This window comes from Mustelus asterias, chromosome 1 (genome assembly GCF_964213995.1).
Source record: "Mustelus asterias chromosome 1, sMusAst1.hap1.1, whole genome shotgun sequence".
Classification (NCBI taxonomy): domain Eukaryota; kingdom Metazoa; phylum Chordata; class Chondrichthyes; order Carcharhiniformes; family Triakidae; genus Mustelus; species Mustelus asterias.
The window spans coordinates 129,021,816-129,041,563 of record NC_135801.1 but is presented as its reverse complement, the minus strand read 5'-3'; the positions used below and the strand labels follow the sequence as shown (position 1 = coordinate 129,041,563).

At 43.9% G+C, this 19,748-nt stretch overlaps 1 protein-coding gene across 5 annotated transcripts in view; it reads right to left on the bottom strand.

The window, feature by feature from the left end:
- Positions 1–19,748, bottom strand: part of pde4d (phosphodiesterase 4D, cAMP-specific) — a 601,055-nt gene that overhangs the window by 172,308 nt on the left and 408,999 nt on the right. Inside the window, exons 3-4 of one of the 5 annotated variants that reach the window (XM_078218764.1) lie at positions 18,099–18,158; positions 9,962–10,033 (exon numbers count right to left, since the gene is read on the bottom strand). The exons of 3 other annotated variants lie outside the window; for them this stretch is intronic. In XM_078218764.1, the coding sequence (XP_078074890.1) occupies positions 9,962–10,033; positions 18,099–18,158 (132 nt within the window). The remainder of the gene's footprint in view (positions 1–9,961; positions 10,034–18,098; positions 18,159–19,748) is intronic. One more of the 5 variants, XM_078218773.1, reaches the window with a different exon arrangement.

Here is a 19,748-nt window from a genome sequence, read left to right as displayed (position 1 = left end):
GTTGTAGTAAGATGGAACAAGGCTCATATGGAACCTAAACATTATGTCAGATAGGCCTGTTTCTGTCCTCTAAATTCAATGCAATGCCATGGCCTGGAATTAATGGCTGGTGCAGACACTGCTTTGCTTAAAGAAAGCTGCCTACAAAGATCTAGCAATCACTGTGCCGCGAATTTCATTTTTCCAGCAATAGCTTGAACCTGATGCTAAATTGAGAGGCTCTCCAGCAATTGTGATGTCATCAAGCAGGATAAACAGCCAATCATATTGAAGTATTCTCACACAGACTAAACTAGGAAGTAAGCGGCACTGAATTTTTCACTTTGAACTAAGTTTTTATAATGGGTGAAATCAACGATTGAGACACACACATGGGATTAAGGTAGAAGCTGAAAAGTCACAAACTGAAAATAAATTTAAAATGTGATCTTTTAAAATCACAATCTGGGGAAATTTCACTTTCCCAAATAGTTTTTTTCAATGACTGAGAGTCTGTTTGGCAGTTGCTATGAACATTGCACGGCATTGAAAACCCCGTTAAACCTCATTAAACAAGGTACAACTTTTCAATGATTTTTACAATGAGTGTACAAGGAAAGGTTTTTGTCAGCTCAATGGTTTCTATTTGATTGCAGTCTGAGGGACTGTGTCCTGTGGTGCAGCAGACAATCACTGAGGGTAACTTCTGGATTGCTGCTTTTAATTGCTCACACGCAGACTCCGGAGGTTGCTGTCAGTTTCAGAGGCATAACAATGATGAACACTGACAGTTTCATTGTCATTTCAACCACAAGATGCAGGCCAATGTAATGCATATAACACTTTCACAATGGTTTTCTTCCAGATGGCTCTTCAACAGAACATCGCATTCATGCCACCTGTATGTTATCAAGGGACAACCTTGACCTTTGATATTAAACTACAGCATTTCACTTCTGTTCTCAAAATACCGGGGGACTCAAGCTGGACCAACTCACTTTGACATTTTGCTAACAGACTGTGTAGTAACCTCCTGCATAGAATAAAGTATGCACTGATACAAAGCCTCCATAATCACAGTGAACCACACTGTGCATGATATCAGGTTTCAACAACAGATATGCCTCCTGCATTAGTTTCAAATCCCAGCTGAATGACTGCTCTATGTATTTTAACACCTGCACTATCTCCAGCAGGCTTGCCAGAACTGCCATTCTACTCTGCCTGATAATTCAGCCATGCTCAGGGTAGGTAAGGAGTTGAAAATTGGAGCTGTATTATCTTAAAGTCTCAAAGGCAACAAACAATAAACTGGCACATTGCACATGGCATCTTTGCCTCGTCAGAGATGCCACAGAGGTTTTTTTTGCTCTACTCTGAAAATTGATAGATGGCAGCATCACAAGTGCATATGATGACTCCAGTGAAGAGGAATGTCATCCAAACAAGACTTATTCTAAACATAGTCTGGGCCAAAGAGGCATTGTGACTTTGAGTAATGGTTATTACTGTTTCAGTAACTTGAGAAGGAAAAATTATCAAAACATGTAACCCAGAAAATTACACTTCCACTCATCAACTTCAGAAACACATCTTCATGAATACTGTTCACATTTTGAATTTTCAAATGCAAAAACTAGAAGAGAAAGTTAGTTATTGTTGCTATCTATTTTCAAAACAATGATGATTGTTACATGTACCGTGCAAATCTTAATTAAAGGGACATTGTTTTCAATGAAAACATATACAACAAAAAAAAAGACATTTTCTGTGTTGTGATGGCATGAATCCTATTACGCATGGTGCCTTGAACAAAAACGCAGCCCTGTAAAAATAACATTGTTAAAGTTTATATTCCAGGCAATATTACATCAGCTGCAAGACAAACAATTTTTAAGCAGCTACCCAACACACACTGAGGGGGGGTGTGTTGGATCCAATGCTTCCATATTTCAACCCTTATTGAATGTTATTGAACAGTGCAGCAGGTTAACTCCTCCTACTTCTTATGTTCAAGATATGTATTGACTTATTAGTCTGAAGTCAGTTGTGGATAATTCTGGGAATCCATAATTTGAATAAATTAGTGAGCATTTAAAATTATAATGGTTAATAAAAGATAGCCAGCTATAAGTCTGCTACCATGAAGAATAATGAAACTGAATTTAATACATGAATTCTAATAACAGATCTTATAACTCGTGGAATGACCATGAAAGCCGTCTACCTAATTGGTTCATTAATGGGTGGAATTTTCCCATGCCCCTGCCGGCAGATTCAATGATAGGCAAGGGGAGGAGAATTCAGGAGGAGTTCAAGAATCGGTTTTACGCCAGTGTGAATTTCCCACGGAATCTTCCGTTGGTGCCCACCGTCGTGGATTGGGAAAGCTGCTGGTGGCGTGTAACTGATTTTCATCACGCTACTGTGATGCGGATGAAGGCCCAACTGGAATATCTCTCCCACTCTGGGTTTTCTGTGATGCCAGCGGGAAAACACACCAGTCCAGAAAACGTCTGGAACAATGCCTGAGGCATTCATCCAGATGAGGAGGAGAGTTCGGGATAGAGGCTGCCAGATACCCTGGAACACCACAGCAGGTGGATCTTCCAGCTTCAGTGTCATCGAGGAGGTCCAGTTTCTAGCCTCAGAGTGTTCCTAGAGATCCATTTTCCTTTATCAACAGTGGGTCAGCGATGTTGAGCATCTTTTAAATGTGGCACCCTGTTATGGTGGCAGAATGTGTGCCATTATGTCCACTCCACCATGGAAACAGTGCTAACCCCCAAATGCATAATTAATGAGGTCATGCCAGGGGGCTCGCAGGTCCCCCGGTGGTCAGGAACATGACTGGGCAGTGCCCATCTGACAGTGCCCACTTGACAGTTCCAACCTGCACCCTGGCAGTAGCAGTTGGGCATTGTTAATGCACCAGGCAGTCAAGGGGGTGGGACCTGAGAAGGGGTATAACAGGAAGGCTATGCTGGCGGGGCTATGCAGGGGGAGCAATGATGAAGGGGTTATGCAGGGAGTGCTATGTCAGTAGGGCTATGATGGGTAGGGCATGAAGGGGGCATGTTGGGGGTCATGAATGGGGGGAATGTCAGAGGTCATGAAATGGGGGCATGTCAGGGGTCAGGAAGGGGGAGCATGTTGGTGGACATGAAGGGGGATCCACTGGGAAGGCCCCAATGCCCCGATGCTGGCGAATCATGTCAAGAGAGTCGGTGAGGAAGCAAGCCTCTGATGAGGAAAGGATGTCCAAGGGGTAAGGGAGGGGGCCTCCCAGTGAACTGTGAGATTGGGACACCCTTTCAAAATGGCGCCCAATTGCTTTGCAGCCGGGCTCACCAGTGTATTTATGCCCCGTCCCTCCCAGAATTGGCACGCAACTCGGCCATGCTCCCAAAAAATGACTTGCGTGTGGGACAATTGTGATCCAATCTGCACTGAACAGACCGGCATGGATCGCTCCAGTTTTCTCATCGATATGACACTTAGGCCAGAATTCTCTGGCCGTTCACGCCCTGCTGCCGCTGCCAGATAGGATGGAGAATTTGGCGCTCAGCTAAATCTCTATTCACTGCAGTGGGACACGAGAATCCTGCTGACGTGAACGGCAAGAGAATCCCGCCCTTAATCATTTTTTGGAAATAGTCCGCCCACTGTTTATTCAGAACTATTTTCTGAATATCTTTCTTCAGCACCCATATACAGTTAGATAAAATTTGAAATTCGCTACTTCCGCACATGAAACCTCCACAGACCAGCTGATTAATCTTTTTTTTATTCATTCTTGGGACATGGGCATTGTTGGCTGGCCAGCATTTATTGCCCATCCCTCGTTGCCCTTGAACTTGGTGGGCCATTTCAGAGGACAGTTGAGAGGCAACCACATTGCTGTGGCTCTGATGTCACGTGTAGAGCGGGTAAGGACAGCAGATTTCCTTCCCTCAAGGACATTAGTGAACCAGTTAGGTTTTTCTGACAATCAACAATCATGGTCATCAGTAGATCCTTAATTCCAGATATTTTTTATTGAATTCAAAAATTCCACCATCTGCCGTGGTGGGATTTGAACCCGGGTCCCCAGAACATTCGCTGAGTTTCTGGATTAATAGCCTCGCGCTAATACCACTAGGCCATTGTCTCCCCTAATCTAGTTGGGGATGGTTGCTGAAAATCCCCTAATGAGATGATGAATGGGTTAAGCTCTCATCATTTTATAACCTTTTGAAATATCTACTTCATCGGAACAGCTAATTGATCACTCTTTGCGATTTTATTGTTTTCCTTATATTTTTCTTGTTAAAATAGTGGGGAGGGGAAATAATAACTTTAGGATGTTACACAGTACATCAAGCACAATCATAGAGTTTGGATCAGGCATGGTCCAATCAGCTTAAAGAGAAAACTTTAAAAAGCAGAAAGCAGTTCCTCAAACAACATCACTGTATTTCACTGTCAGTGTGCAGGGCTTCTTACTTAACACTTACTCCTTCTCATCTTTTCAGGACTGAGTGAATTAAGTCGGCTTTTAGAATGCATACCTTTTATATCACATTTAACTCCAGTGATGGTTCTCTATACAACTGTATAGGTTTCTGGCTGTCTCAGTTTTACAAAATCATGGATAGCTTCCACGTTCATTGAAGTCAATGTTTTTTTTTAATTTGGGTGCTGAAATGTTGCTGTTGTCATCCCAAACATGAAGGTGATGCAGTGATGAGTTGATGATAATCACACCATGTAGCCCTCCCCGATCACACTTTTACTTGTAAAGAAATGTATCTGTCAGTATTACCTCCTGTACTGTACTAAATGTTCACATCCTGAAGCCAGTATGTCACAGACCGGATCACACATCTGTTGATTATGACATACCTTCCACCAGCATAAAGTGCCTCCTTTCACATAGCTGGTAGGACTCAATTAATGTTTCACACACTGCAATATACGAATAAATGTCTGTTTATATAAGAGTAATGGATTAATGCAACTTAACGTAAATAAATGATTTCTATTCACAATTCAGATGAAAACAGATGACTCTAGATAACTGAACTTCTCAAGGTTATTATTTTCTCCTGCTTATCGCAAGGGGGGACATGACATTGTGGACCCTGAGAATCCAGGGGAGCACCATCAAACCCTCAGAAAAGAGCGGTATCCTCCCCCTCCCCCCACTACTTAAATCACAGGACACCCTACCCCTGCTACACAGGCATGAGGGTGACCTGACTCAACACCCTCTCAAACCCTCCTCACTCCTCAAAGCCCTCTACAAGCCCACTTGGTACCACTCTCCCTCAGACCCCTCTCAGGCCTCCTTCCCAGAAGAAGTTAAACTACTTATTCCTTTTGAAGAAACCACAGGCTGTCTGTCAATCAGACCTAGAATCTTTGCAAGCATTCTGGTTAGGAGCAATGGTCGCATTCAAAGGTCAATAAATGCAGCTGTGAATAGAGACCTCTCTCACAGCACTGAACTTTGAAATTGACAGAGCAAGGCTTTCTAGCAGAATAGAGAGGGTTTCAAAGGTTTCAGCTTACTAGGAAGCCTCAGAAACTTCAAATCAAAGATGTGTGCTCAGTGCACAGCTGTGCAGAATGGAACCCCCAATCCCCAGGTGAAATTGACATGTCCTCTCCGTCAGAGGACTTTAAAGGCATCTGCTCACACCTGCAGCTTCTGACAGGGCTAAAGGAAAATGTCTGCTGGAGAATGGAGTGCTGCAGTGACTTAAAAGCCTGACAGGTGACCAGAAGGCATGGAGATTAAAGTTACCTAGCCACTTCAGATTGTTCACAGCTGATAGGCAGGACTGCAAACATTGATCACAGGGCTGCCTGAAAAACCATGCCAGGGGTAATCTTCGGATCTGCCAAGGCTAGAAGGAGCAGTCTAACCATGACATCGCTATCCCCAGGGAGAGTGGCGAGGTCAACCTCTTGCCCCAGCCTGAGCCCACTCAACCCCAGGACCATTGCGAGATCGTACCTCTACAGCCTGGCAGCAGAGAGGGACAAAAGGCCACTGGACCAACCTCCTTGACCCCTCTCAGCCCCAGAGTGTCAGTGCCAGGATATCAGGAGAGAGTGCACCATTGGCACTGCCAAGGTGTGTGGTGTGAATGGGAGGTCTGAGGGTGGCTGTGGGTGATTTGACGGGGGGAAGAACGCTGAGTGGAGGGTCGGCGGTCAGGTCACCCTCATGCCTGCATGGCGGGTGGGGTGTATTTGTGGATGGGGAAGGATGCCCTACTTTGGTGAAGGGTTTGTGGTGTTCCTTTGATCAGTGCGGCAGGGGGGCACCATACCAAGTTTTTTGTGGGGGAAGGGGCCTGTCTCTGAGCATGGAGATAGGGGTACCCTTTAGTGGGGCTGGCCAATGTGTTTCATGAAATGACCTCATTAACATCTTTCATGTGGATGAATCTGACCTGACAGACCTGCCAGCACCACCGGGAAACACACCCCTTTTCCTGCCAGCACGGGCACTTAGTCTGAAAATGGGAGAATTCTGCTCTAGACTGGGAGGGGGGGGGCAGGAAAGTTGGCGTGATCCTTGCTCGGCAGCAGGGCAGGTAACATTCCATTTTTCAGCTTATTGCTTATACTTCCACAAAGAGCTTGGTGAATCCCGGTGGCGGGAGCAGGCAGGAAATAATCTGTTTCACTGATATCTCATGGGGGCAAAGGTCCTGGCACCATTTTTAAAGGGGATTCACATATTCACTTATTGCAGGCTGGGAGCTCCACATTTATTCCGACAGAGTCCTTGCAGCTGTAGCTCATATTGGAGAAGCTGGCAGATGTGAGCAACCGTATGCCAGGACACAAGAGAGTGCCGCTGGCATTTGCTTTTCACTTATCTTTAGGCATTGTGACGCAGTGGTAACATCCCCACCACTGGACCAGAAGCTCCGGGTTTGAGTCCAACGCTAGGACTTGTTGGCCATGGAAGCAGCATTCGACATGGTTCAACTGGCTGAAAATCAGCTCGGAAATCTCTCCACCACTTTCTCTGCTATTCCCCAAAGGGTAAAATACAATGCAGAATTTTCCCGTCCTGCTTGCCACGGGAATCATAGCGAACGGGACATGGACCATGCCAAGGTCCGTTCACCTTGGGTGGGATTTTCCAGTCTTGAGGTGAGCAGGGTGTAAAATCCCATCCTGTGGATGTGAAGATACCCTAACAACAACAACATCCCTAGATAAGAATCACCCATGTTAGGCCAATGCTCATTGTAGCAATGCTCCACGTTTACCAATCTCTTGAACTTACAGAGGACCCACAGCCTCTTGATGCCCAGGGTCTTGCTCCTTCTGGTCATGAGCCAACCTGTGATCTCAGATGCACTTCACCCAGAACAGGCTGGGGAGTCTTTCCCTCAAGTGGGGGGTGATACAGTGGCACAGTAGTTAGCACTGCTGTCTCTCAGTGCCAGGGACCTGGGTTCGATTCCCGGCTTGTATGAAGTCTGCATGATCTCCCCTTGTCTGCTTGGTTTCCTCCGGGTGCTCCAGTTTCCACCCACAGTCTGAAAGATGTGCTGGTTAGGTGCATTGGCCATGCTAAATTCTTCCTCAGTGTACCCAAGCAGGTGTGGTGACTAGGGGATTTTCACAGTAACTTAATAAGACTGTTAATGTAAGCCTACTTGCGACACTAATAAATAAAATAACTCTCCCGCCCCAGGTTTAGAATTTAAGATGTTTCTATTTCCCACACTGATTGATCTGACACCAGCCAATCTACAAATTGAGGCTGGCTGGGAAAAGCCATGTAAGGGCCTTAATTGGGGCCTTCTGCACTGTTGGGATTCTATGATTCTAAGTGCAGGCTTCCCATCAGAGGCCCTGCCCGTCCCACTGTAAAATCTCAACCAGGTCAGAGCTAGTGGTAATCGAGGGAAACTCGTCCATGCAATTCCACGCCCCCTGCGCCCCATAACTCCCCAGAGGGAGCAGAAAATTCAGGCCCTGGTTTCAGGATTGTTGAAAATGGGATATTTCATTAGCGTGTTATTATCAGGCCCTGTGCCGGAATCATTCCCTTCCCTTTCGGAAAATCCATCCATGTTGGCATGACGGCAAAATGGAGACTGGCAAGAAACCTGACTGGTCGCCCGAGGCATGCACCAGGTGAGCAGATCTCCCAACGGAGCTTGGGTGAGTGCAGCGCACAGTGATGAGAGGGTCATGCTTGGGCACTGCCTGGACATTACCCACAGCGCAGCAACTATAGTTCAGGATTTGAAAAAGAAACATCAAGGGTCAAATCTCATGACATTTCATTGACACGTTGGCCCCGCCCTGGATCGGGGTGCTATTTTTAAACATTATCCTAGAGCAATGGAGTTCAGCCTGGAACCTCCCCAGCTCCCCTCCAGCATTGCCCCCTGGCACTGCCCTACCACTGCCCCCTGACATTGCCCGGGCACTGCCCTCTGCTTAGCATCAATCTGGCTGGAAGATTTGTGACTTCATGTTAAGTTGCCCTCCACAAAGATACTCTGTCCCTTAACTTTAGAGCAGAGTGCAATATGGGATATATGGGGGTATGGGGACAGGGCCAAAGGATGCTCCGACCCTACTTTTAATTTCTTCGCACTATAGTATCAGCTTGGCTTCTCAACAGAGACAACATTCTAAAGAAATGTTAATTTTATTTTAATAATGAAATAACTCAGTGACGTATCGGGAGCTAGCAGACCTGGATTTGGTGATACTGATACCTGCAAATAGTTTTCTCCTAAAATTGCAACCTTACCAAAGGTTGCAGTGTATGAAACGTCTTGACAATGACTTAAGCTTATATCCTCCAGTTCTGTGTGGGCAACAAGACTCCACCACAGCACCAGCTCGTTGCCAGCTCTTTCCCTCCAGCCCAGATAATGTTCTGACTCTTGGTCCTTACATGTACTTGGCCAGGTCTTCTTTGACTGGCCCCATCTTCTTCTTCTGTCTAGTGACGTCTACTTTACTGCCACTCTGGCTGGATGTGTGTCGGGGAGGAAAAGGACATGTCCCACCAGCATCAGACATCAGTCCGTCATGATGTCCTTCTGGCACCTCTGACTAATCCACTGTAGCATTTCCTCGTTGGTGACACTGTCTTTCCAACTGATGCCCAGGATCTTGCATAGCCATCACTGGTGAAATACGTTCACCTTACGTGACACCTTGGCTGTTCACTTCCCAAGATAGAGAAAATTGCTTGAGGGCTACATAAGTTAATTCAATACATGGCTGGCATGGCCGTAGCTCTGAAAATGTCTGCAATCACCTGCATGCTTTATTTCAAGTAGTTATTGAGGAAGAGGCGATAATAAAAGGGAATGAGGTATTTCTAAAAGGAAAAGTATATATTTATAGAGGGAAAATGGGCCTACAGTAGATAGTTCTATTCAGAGATCTAGCACAGGGAGAGACATGATAAAATAAAATCTGTGATTTTGTGTCCATGCAACTTCACAGGGATGAAAACCAGGAACATTTTAGAAACAAGTTTTATTGAAATAAATATCAAAGCATGGTTTTAATGTTATTCCAAAAATATTTCTCTGGTGACTTGAAAACAAAGTAAAATAACATTCCTGCTGTTTCCAATGTAAAGTAAAAGCACTCGTAAATATTCAAACTAGAATCAGTAATGATAACCTTTGCTGAGACATTCATACACATTGCCTGCAAGGCAGATAATGAATTTCACAGGTCTAAACTCATTAAAGCCACATGATTAATTCTTTCTATTTGAGATTTATTCTTTGTGGAATATCTGAAACATCAATAATTTGGCAACAAGGGAAGTGAGAGGGCAGGGTGATCTCAACTGTCTACTTAGACGCCTCCTCACTTCCCTGCAAAATGCTTGGGTAAACCGATTAGATAAAGGTGACAGTCATGGGTTAGGGGAGTTGCTAAGGATTTAGTCATTAGTATTTGGTAAGGAACAACAGCTACGTTCACTTACTTTCCTACCGCCAATGTAAGTACTGGTTCTGATCTCCGTGAAACCAAACTGGGTCTCTGATGGCGATTAATCCTATCAACAGGGACAAAGTCATCAAAACAAAATCTCAAGCAGACAAATGTTATGCTCATCTCATTGGACACTAAAGGGGAAATGAGTGCAAAATTCTCGCAATGTAACGGAACTTAGCTTTTGATGTTTTAAGTATTTCAACAGGGCTGCTCTCACCATTTATCCTTTTAAACAAATCTTAAAAGCTTCAAAGTAATATCCTTTTGCATTATATAGTCCAGACTGCCTATTTGTCCTTTTAAAATTATTGCAACTCATCTTAAGTTTTGCCTTTACTTTGCCTTGCATATCTTTCACTGTACTACCTTAGAAGATTAACTTTTTTTTTAACCTGTTTTTAAATATCAGTAAAGCATGCTCATTCTTTCTGAAAACTATTGAATAGGAGGCTATAAATTACCATAGGCAAAAGTATCGTACAGACACTTAACTTGCATATCTGGCAGCTCTCTGTACATTACGTTACCTTACAGAGGAATCTCATGAGAATGCATGAATCAATGGATCACTTTCAACAAGAATTGCTTGTTTATCATTTATGAATAATCTGTAGCATCATTTCTATCATGTTACTTTTTTCTTCATGAAATTTTTGTTGAAATCGTGAATGCTTGATGAACCCGAGAATTTGAAGATCTAATTTAAAGCACAGTCTTGAAATCGAACCACAAGGTGGGGAGAAGTTAACAAAGATTGTGAATTTCTACTGCTTGTCTTAAGTAATTACTGTACAGCAGTGCTATGGATAACATCAATGCACTTGCAATTTAAACAAAGAAATTCAGGAAAAACCACCAATAAATAATGTTCCATTCTTTGTGATGATTTGGATTTCAAAAAGAACACTAAGGGTGCTTTTTTTAATCCAACTTTAGAATTGTTGGGATAACATTGCAAGCAATGAACACATACTAAAAGGCATCACTGCAGTAACACTACAAAAAGAAATCACAACATTTAGTAAAATAGATTTGTAGGTGGAGTACAGCATTATGCCGGCAAGCATAGCCATTTTTGCCATGCATGTACTGAGTTAATAATTAAGGGGTTTAAGGAGCAGATCAGGGAGTTCTTTAGCCTTGTGAGTACTGTATGCGGCTATGTTTCTCTTCCGTTGAGGTTCATCTGGAGGATTTTGCCTGCACATATATAAATTCCCTGTATTCCAAGTACTCAGAAGGTTAATAGCCAAATCATGCACATTAATAAAACGTGCGACTCAATGTATTACAGCAGAAATCCAGTTGACCAAACTCCCATTGTCAAGACTGCAGATTGGGAAACATTGAAGGTCCCTTTGTTTATGCTTTGAAATGTATTAGCCATTACTTGGAAAGAAATACACACAAAAATAACCTTTCCATTCTACTGTATGATTACAGCAAACTTGGGTGAGGTATCTTGGATGTTTTTGTTGCCCAGGTACCATTAGTCACAATAGTATTATACAAGACAAAGAAAATGCATTTCTTATTTCAATGTGCTTTTGTAACTATCTGTACTTTTAGAAACTTCTAGTGAGGTAAACAGGTTTCCACTAAAACAAACAGCTTACCTTTCCCAAAGATATAATCTAAACAACGGTAATATAAAGGTCCAGATAACTCCTGGTTTAGTTAAAGATTAATGCATACAATGCCTTCTTGTACTAACACTGATTGAATGAAATGCTGGGGAATGAGGTGGGCCAAGTAGACCAAGTCTCTCTAGGGAACAATTGGGTAAGTGAGATCTCCTTTAATAATCTAAAAATTATGTTATGATAAAGAGAAAAAATCAATCTAAAGTAGAACTTCTAAATTGGAAGAGGGATTAATTTCAATGGAATGATGCATTGTAGCCAGGGTAAATGAACCAAAGACAGACAGGAGAAAGTGTAATAGAACAACGGGTGATTTTTTTTATCAAAGAGATGATTCAGGTACAGGCTAGGTAAACTGCAACAAGGGAGAAAGCTGGGAGAACCAAAGCCAGAGTTTTTGGATTATGAGATTATGATGAAACAACAAAAGAGGGTGTATAATGCAGTCACAAGCAAGTACCAGGCCAAATACAATGGCTGCAATTCTCCTATTCCGCTGTGCTAAAACATTAGTGCAGTGGGCCAGGAGATTCTTGTGTTAAAGGATTCATGGGGTTCACGCAAGTGTTTGTGCCCCATTTGTCTCCCGATGCTAGATTTCCAGCGGCGTCTGCTCCTTGCCAGAAATCGGCAGGGAGGCACAAAGACAATTTACATGGTCATTTTAAAATAATTTAAATATAATTTGCAGGTCCAGGGCTGAAGTCTCTGGGTCCGCTAGCATCTCCCACCCCGCCAGAGTATTTTAATCCAGCGGGAATTACTGTAACTCCCCATTTTTGTGAGGGGGGGGGGTACAATTGGGGCCCACCCAGAGTTTCAGGTGGCGGGGGTTGCCCCCTGGGGATTGCCACTGTGGCACTGCCAGCCTGTGCCCCCAACACTGCCCAAGGGGTAAATGCCAATGCCCAGGGGGAACCTTGTCCCATCCAAATTTGAAAAAACCTCCCCCCATGGAACAACCTGCCCCAAAAGTAACACCACTCTATAGAACATCTGCCCCCTCATGAAGCCCTCCCTCCCCCCACCCCCACCATAGAACACTCAATTCCCACAGAACTGCTCCCCCTCCATGGAAACCCCTGGAGGGGGGAAGGGAGGGAGTGGGGGGACAAACAGAATGGGAAATCCCACCAGCATAAACCACGCTTAGGGACTTTCATGAGATTTCCTACTCTTGCCGCCAACCCTACCCCCTGAAAACAGGAGCAGAAAATCCCCCCCGTTGGATGTTGGGACACAGAATAAATTGTCAATGATTCCATACTTGGAGGTATGGCAAATGGTGAGCATGATGTCAATCGACTGCAACAAGTCAAAGATAGGTTTCGTAAAATGGACAAGTGGCAGATGGAGTTTAATACAGAGAAGTGCAAGGTGATGCACTTTGGAATAACGGAGAGGCAATATAAACTTAATGGCACAGTACAACAAGTTGCTGGCGCAGAGGGACCTGGGGGTTCATGAGCATCAATCTTTGAAGGTTGCTTTACATATTGGAGAGTAATGAGCCAAGCATATGGGGTCTAGGACTTTATTAATAAAGATGTTATAGAAAGGAAGGGAAGATATTCTGAACCTTTATGAAAGTTTAAGTAGAGTACTTTATACAGTTTTGGTCACCATACTTTCAAAAGGATGTGGCAGTTCTTGAGAGGTGCAGAAGAGGTGTGGGCAGCACAGTAGCTCACTGGTTAGCACTTCTGCCTCACAGCGCCAGGGACCTGGGTTCAATTTTGGCCTTGGGTCACTGGCTGTGTGGAGTTTGCACATTCTCCCAGTGTCTGCGTGGATTTCCTCCGGGTACTCCGGTTTCCTCCCACTGTCTAAAGATGTGCGGGTTAGGTTGATTAACCATGCTAAAAAATTGACCCTAGTGTCAAGGGATTAGCAGGGTAAATATGTGGGGTGACGGGAATAGGGCCTGGGTGGGATTGTGGCCGGTGCAGACTCGATGGGCTGAATGGTCTCCTTCTGCACTGTAGGGATTCTATGATTCTATGAAGAGATTTACTAAAGTCGTTCCCGTATAAGTGATTTTAGCCACAAGGTTAGGTTAGAGAAGCCAGAGTTGGTCCCTTTAATGCAAAAAAGGTTTGAGGGGAAATTTGACAGTGTATGATGACAGGTTTAAATAAGGTGGACAAAGATAATTTGTTCCCAATAGCTAAAGGTACAAGGACTACAGGAATACAGATTTATGATTTTGGGCAAAAGATACAGGCAGATGTGAGGAAGGAAGTTTTCTGCACAGTGAAAAGTAATGGCCACCTCACTGCCAATGAAGGTCTTGGCAATGGAGCTGATCAGTGAGTTCAAAAAGAAGTCGAGTGCTTGAGGGAAGTTAACCTGAAAGGCCTTGGCGATAGAGCGAGGGAATGGAAATGACTGGTGTGCTGTAATGACTCCATGACTAGGTTTTTGGAAATGCAAAGTCTCATAGTGCACCAACATAAACTGAAGAAGGAATAGTATGTTACTGATTCAAACTTTCTGCACAGAGCTTCCATGGTCAATTTAAGTACACTGTAAAATGCTTCACAAGGTCCCTTTTCTGGTGACCAGTATATGTTCAATTTGAAACAAAAGATGCAGCAGTCAACAAGGTTTCAAATGGGCAATCATCATAAAATTCATAAATCCATCGTGCAAAATCGGATCTTAACTAATTATTTTGAGTAAAATGATGTTTATTCAATTTGCACGCTCACTTTTCTATTAGACTTTTTAAATGTTATTTCAAAAGGCTTGAAAATTATTTAAGTTTAAATTTATTTATTAGTGTCACAAGTAGACCCACATTAACATTGCAATGAAGTGGTGGTGAAAATCCCCAAAATGTTGTTCCAAACACAATTGATAGATTGATGAGGTGCACAGGCTTAGATTAATTCTAGATTAAAACTGAAAATATCTGGAATACCGTACGGAGTTCTAGGCAGCTGCAACTCAGGAAGGACATACTGGCCTTGGAGACGGTAAAATGTAGATTCATGAAAACAATAAAAATACTAAAAGTGTTTCATTATAATTTGAGTCCAGGTGCACAGCCAGGGCTTGTATTCCTTTGAGGACGGGGGATCAATGGGTATTCCAATTGAGGTGTTTGACATAATTAAATTACTTGATACATTAAATAGGGAGAAACAATTTCCTCTGGTGGTAGAATCCAGAACAAAGTTAGAGCTAGGCCATTCAGCTGTGATTCTTCACACAGAGTTAGTGGGAAACTGGGGACATTCCCCCCTAAATGCTGCTGAGGCTAGGTTAAAAAAAAGGGGCCCAGATTTTTGCCATGGCGGAGAACCTCTCTGACTTGGTGAAAATGGTGGGTGATCCTGGAAATTCTATGTCCTGCCCCTGGACCTGGCACTTCCCATTTTTCCAGAGGCCTCACTGGAGTTGGGCCAGGGTTCACTCACTTGTGCTTTACAGAGGCAGCTGGTGATTTAATGGCCTGTTGTCTCCACTGAAATAGGATTTTGGTAGGCCAGGAGCGTGAAACCAAGAGTGTCCACATTAAACCAGGTAAGAGCTGGTCTGAAGATGGTTTGGATAACCAGGGCACCTCTTTGGAGAGCCAAAATATCCTTTGGATATGGTCCCAAAACAAAGAGGTAAGGCACCCTTTGGGACTGTGAAAAGTAAACATGATTATGCATTAAAAATACATAAAATCTTTGGAACTGAGTTGAAGCTCTCAAAGAGCTGTCAGAGCTGTCAAAGAACTCTCAATGGATATTATGTGCATTGGCAAGCAGGGGATAAGGGCAAAGAGTGATGGATGAGGGCATGAATTGGTATGAGCTAATATTGGTATTGTCATAAGGGCTATGTAGGGGCAAGGGGATGTGGGGGGCATGAGGGGCCATAGGACTGGGTAAAGGGGCATGATTTGGCATTTGGGGTATAAAGGGTCATGGGAGACGTAAGTCAAGGAGCATGGGTTAGCATAGGGAGCATGAAGGACCATGGGGTTGGGTGGGGGGGCATGAGAGGGCTCAGAGGAGTGTATGGGAGCATTGATATCCATAACTTTTAACAAGCACACAAAGCTGATTTGTATATGTAATTTAGTTTCAGTACTGGAATCTTTGAATTTTACAGGCAAGTGCCAAACGAAAGATCTACCATGTAGCTCAGGCGGATGATATAGAAGTTTATCTGTTAGCAATAAGAGTCAATCGCAAAATCGACCTGAGCATTGTCCCACAGCATGAAACTGTTTCCGATTTGATACCTGTAACTGGCTACCATAATTCTTTGGGGTGAATTTCTATCCACCACGCTCTCCACAGGTCAATGGAGACCTGGGGGAGATGCTGTCCTAAGCCTAATAAACAAAATGCTTGGCAGCAACTTTAATCAATCCAAGAGAAGATTGAATACTTCAGAAGACTTCTGTACAAAACTTTTTTTTTGAAGAAAATTATGGGGGGCGATTCTAGAGCAGCAAAGCACGCTGGGAGACATAAGTGGAGGCCATGCAGCAGGCTTCCAACTGGGCGCCATGGCCTCCACTCATCTCCGGCCGCCAGATTTCCAGCGTCGTCAGCTCCGCACCAGAAATCGGCGTGGAGCTGATTAAAATCTTTAAATTGTGATTTAAATATCATTAGCAGGCCCAGGACTGAGGTCTCCGGGTCCGCTAACCTCTTCCCACCCTGCCATGTATGTTTCACTCCAGTGAGGTTTACAACAGCTCTCCACTAATGGAGAGCTAGAGTACAGGGGAGGGAGGTTGGGGGTAAGGGGTTGCCCCTGGGCATTGCCAGCTTGGCAGTGTCAGCCTGATCCCAGGCACTGCCCAAGGTCAAAGTGGCAATGCCCACCAGACATCAGGCAGTGCCAAGGGGAAGGGTCATGGGGGGCCCTGCTGCCACTCTGCAGTTGGGAACGGTGACAGAGGAAGGGAGAGGCTGGCCATCGGGATGGAGGGGGGCAGTGGAAGTTGGCTTGTGGAGGGGGGGGGGGGTGGGGGGGGGGGTTTGGTCAGAGATCAGGGCTGCGGGGGGGGGGGGGGGGGGAGAGGAGGAAGGAGATCAAGGCAGGCTGGGGAAGTGGATGGGTCCGGGCTGGCCTGGACACGTCCAAGAGGCCAGCAATCAGGTGGTGGGGAGGGTTGCACTGCCAGCGATGGGGGGTTGCTGTGCTGGCCAGCGATGGAGCTGGTCAGCGATTGTGAGGCTGGCAGTGCAGGCAATTGCGCATGCGCCAATCTCCATTTTGACAGAGCGGCACATGCGCAATGGCCCACTCAGCACTATGCTGCCGGCCTCTCTAATGGGAATAGGCTTTTCATCGTGATTCACGGTAGGGCACTTTGTGATGCACAGAGCGTGGGAGATTCGTTTTGAAAATCCCGCTCAAAAAACCAGCAGGATTTACTCCAGTTTTTCCATGAATTCGGCACTTAGAATTTTTTTGGGAGATCTCAGCCTATAAGTCTTTGGCTTTATTAAGGCAGCATGATTTTCTTGCTGGGGGCCAGGGTCGGTGTCTCTGCTACAGCCATATAGGTATGTATTGAATGCCCTGTGATCTAGAAAAAGGATCTTCATCCTTTTATGCAGATGACTGACAATCCAGTGGTGGCACAGGAAATCTAGAAATTCAGCCATCTGAATAAGGAGGAACAAGTATAACTGCACATTTGCTTTCAAGTTACCTTGTTGATGGATTGATACTTTGTTCCTCAGTGACCATTTTCTCTGTGGTACTTGGAACAAAAATATCAATTTTAGTCCACTCAAAGTAAGTTGGTATTCCAAAGTGTATTTCATCCATGTTTTGAAATCAATAGCTTTCAGTGTTTGGGGAAAAGGGGAATAAATAAGAAAGATTTTAAAATAGACCCACAGCTTAACAAAATCTCAAAAGGCATTTTAAGCTTTTTATTGCAGTGAAGGTGACAAAAACATGAAAAAATACCACAACATTCATTCTTCTCCTAATCAAAAAAAAACATGTGGTTTAAAGCCCATTTGAATCCTTGTAAGAAAGTTCTTATGTGAACAGGTCAAGATATAAATCAGTTTGATTTTATGCATTTTACAGAACAATACGTAAATTGACCAACCAAAATGGTTATTACTACATTCACTTAAAGCTGCAAATGTAACAAAAGCTTTTTCGTAGAGAAATCATTTCAAAATAGAAGACTGGTAATATATAAATCTTCAATATTCGACTTCTGACTTTTTTATGATTTGGACTTTGGAACAGGCACAATAAAATTATGAATCATCAATGAGGTTTCTCTGTATCTTACTTGATCCTGAATAGAGTGCAGATAAAATTACCCCCGACTGAGAACTTTTAACATTCTGCAGCTTTAATTATTGGAGCAGAGGGTCTGGTCCAAAACAGTCATGTCACGTGCAGAACAAGAGATCTGTCACAAAAGTCAATAAATCTTGCAGGCACACATGAGCAGACCAAAGGAAATAAACCAGGCAGATGTTTTATTTGTATGTCACTTACAAGGGAATCAAACCAGTGGACCAACATCGTGGACTTTCGGTTGGAGGGTGCTGGGGCCCCCTGATGCATTACAACATTTCATACAAGTAAATAGAAAAGAGTTACATTTGCTTGGACAGTATAGCACTGCTACAAGATGCACATTTAACATTCTCCACTATTAAACTATCTATTTTTTCTTGACATTAAGAAATCCTTTTTCACTCGCTTCTGTTTTACTATCGTCAGAAAAGTTAAAACATATATATTAATAAACGATGATCTGTATATGATATGCGGGATGTTACAGCCTCACTCGGCCGGAAACCGTAAAATCCCATTGCGTCAACAGACCTTCCCATGCTCTGCCCCTCGCCCGCTCTGATTTCCGTGGCAGGTGGGGCGATAAAATTCCAGCCTATATATCAAAGGATTATTGAGAAAAATTATTTGTTGCAAAGTGTTGATCTAGCCATCTACAAAACAGCCATAAACAAATAACATTAATTGATATTTTGGAGGTAAATATTAAGGTGACTGAGAAATTTAGCCTGAAGATTCTGATGAACATTTGAACTCTTCTACTTTTAATAAAACAAATAAGTTATTCCCTTTTAACCTTGCTGGTTTGAGACACTAATGACATATTGGGCCAAATATGTCATTAGCATTTGGGCGGCACGGTAGCACAGTGGTTAGCACTGCTGCTTCACAGCTCCAGGGACCTGGGTTCGATTCCCGGCTTGGGTCACTGTCTGTGTGGAGTTTGCACATTCTCCCCATGTCTGCGTGGGTTTCCTCCGGGTGCTCCGGTTTCATCCCACAGTCCAAAGATGTGCGGGTTAGGTTGATTGGCCATACTAAAAAAATTGCCCCTTAGTGTCCTGAGATGCATAGGTTAGAGGGATTAGTGGGTAAATATGTAGGGATATGGGGGTAGGGCCTGGGTGGGATTGTGGTCGGTGCAGACTCGATGGGCCAAATGGCCTCTTTCTGTACTGTAGGGTTTCTATGAATTCCTTCTATGAATTCTATGAATATTTCTCAAAAGAAATGACAGTTTCTCTGAGTATATAAAGAGGAAGGGAATAGCTAAAGTAAATGTTGGTCCTTCAGAGGATAATACTGGTAAGTTATTAATGGGGAACACAGAGATAGCGGAGGCAGTAAACCAATATTTTGCCTCTGTTTTCACGGTAGAGAATAATGAAGATTTTCCAAAAACTGTCATTAATGTAGAAATCATACTGGGCAGAAGGTACTGAATAAACTAATGGGATTAAAGGCAAATAGGTCTCCAGGACCTAATGGCCTGCACCCTAAGCTATTAAAGGAGGTGGCAGCAGAGATATTGGATGCATTGGTTGTGATGGGTGGGATGTTCCAGCCACGCTCGCCCCAAAACCAGAAAGTCCCGCCCAAGGTCAACGGACCTTTCCATGGTCCGCCCCTCACCCGCTACGATTCCCCAGTATTTCAAAATTCCTTGGATTCTGGTAAGTTCTCAGTGGATTGGAAACACACCAATGTGTCGCTACATTCAAAAAAGGGGAGAGGCAAAAAGTAGGAAACTGTAGGCCGGTTAGCTTGACCTCTGTAATCGGGAAGTTGCTGGAGTCAATCATTGAGGAGGAGATGAATGAGCATTTGGAAAGACAAAGCTGAATTCAC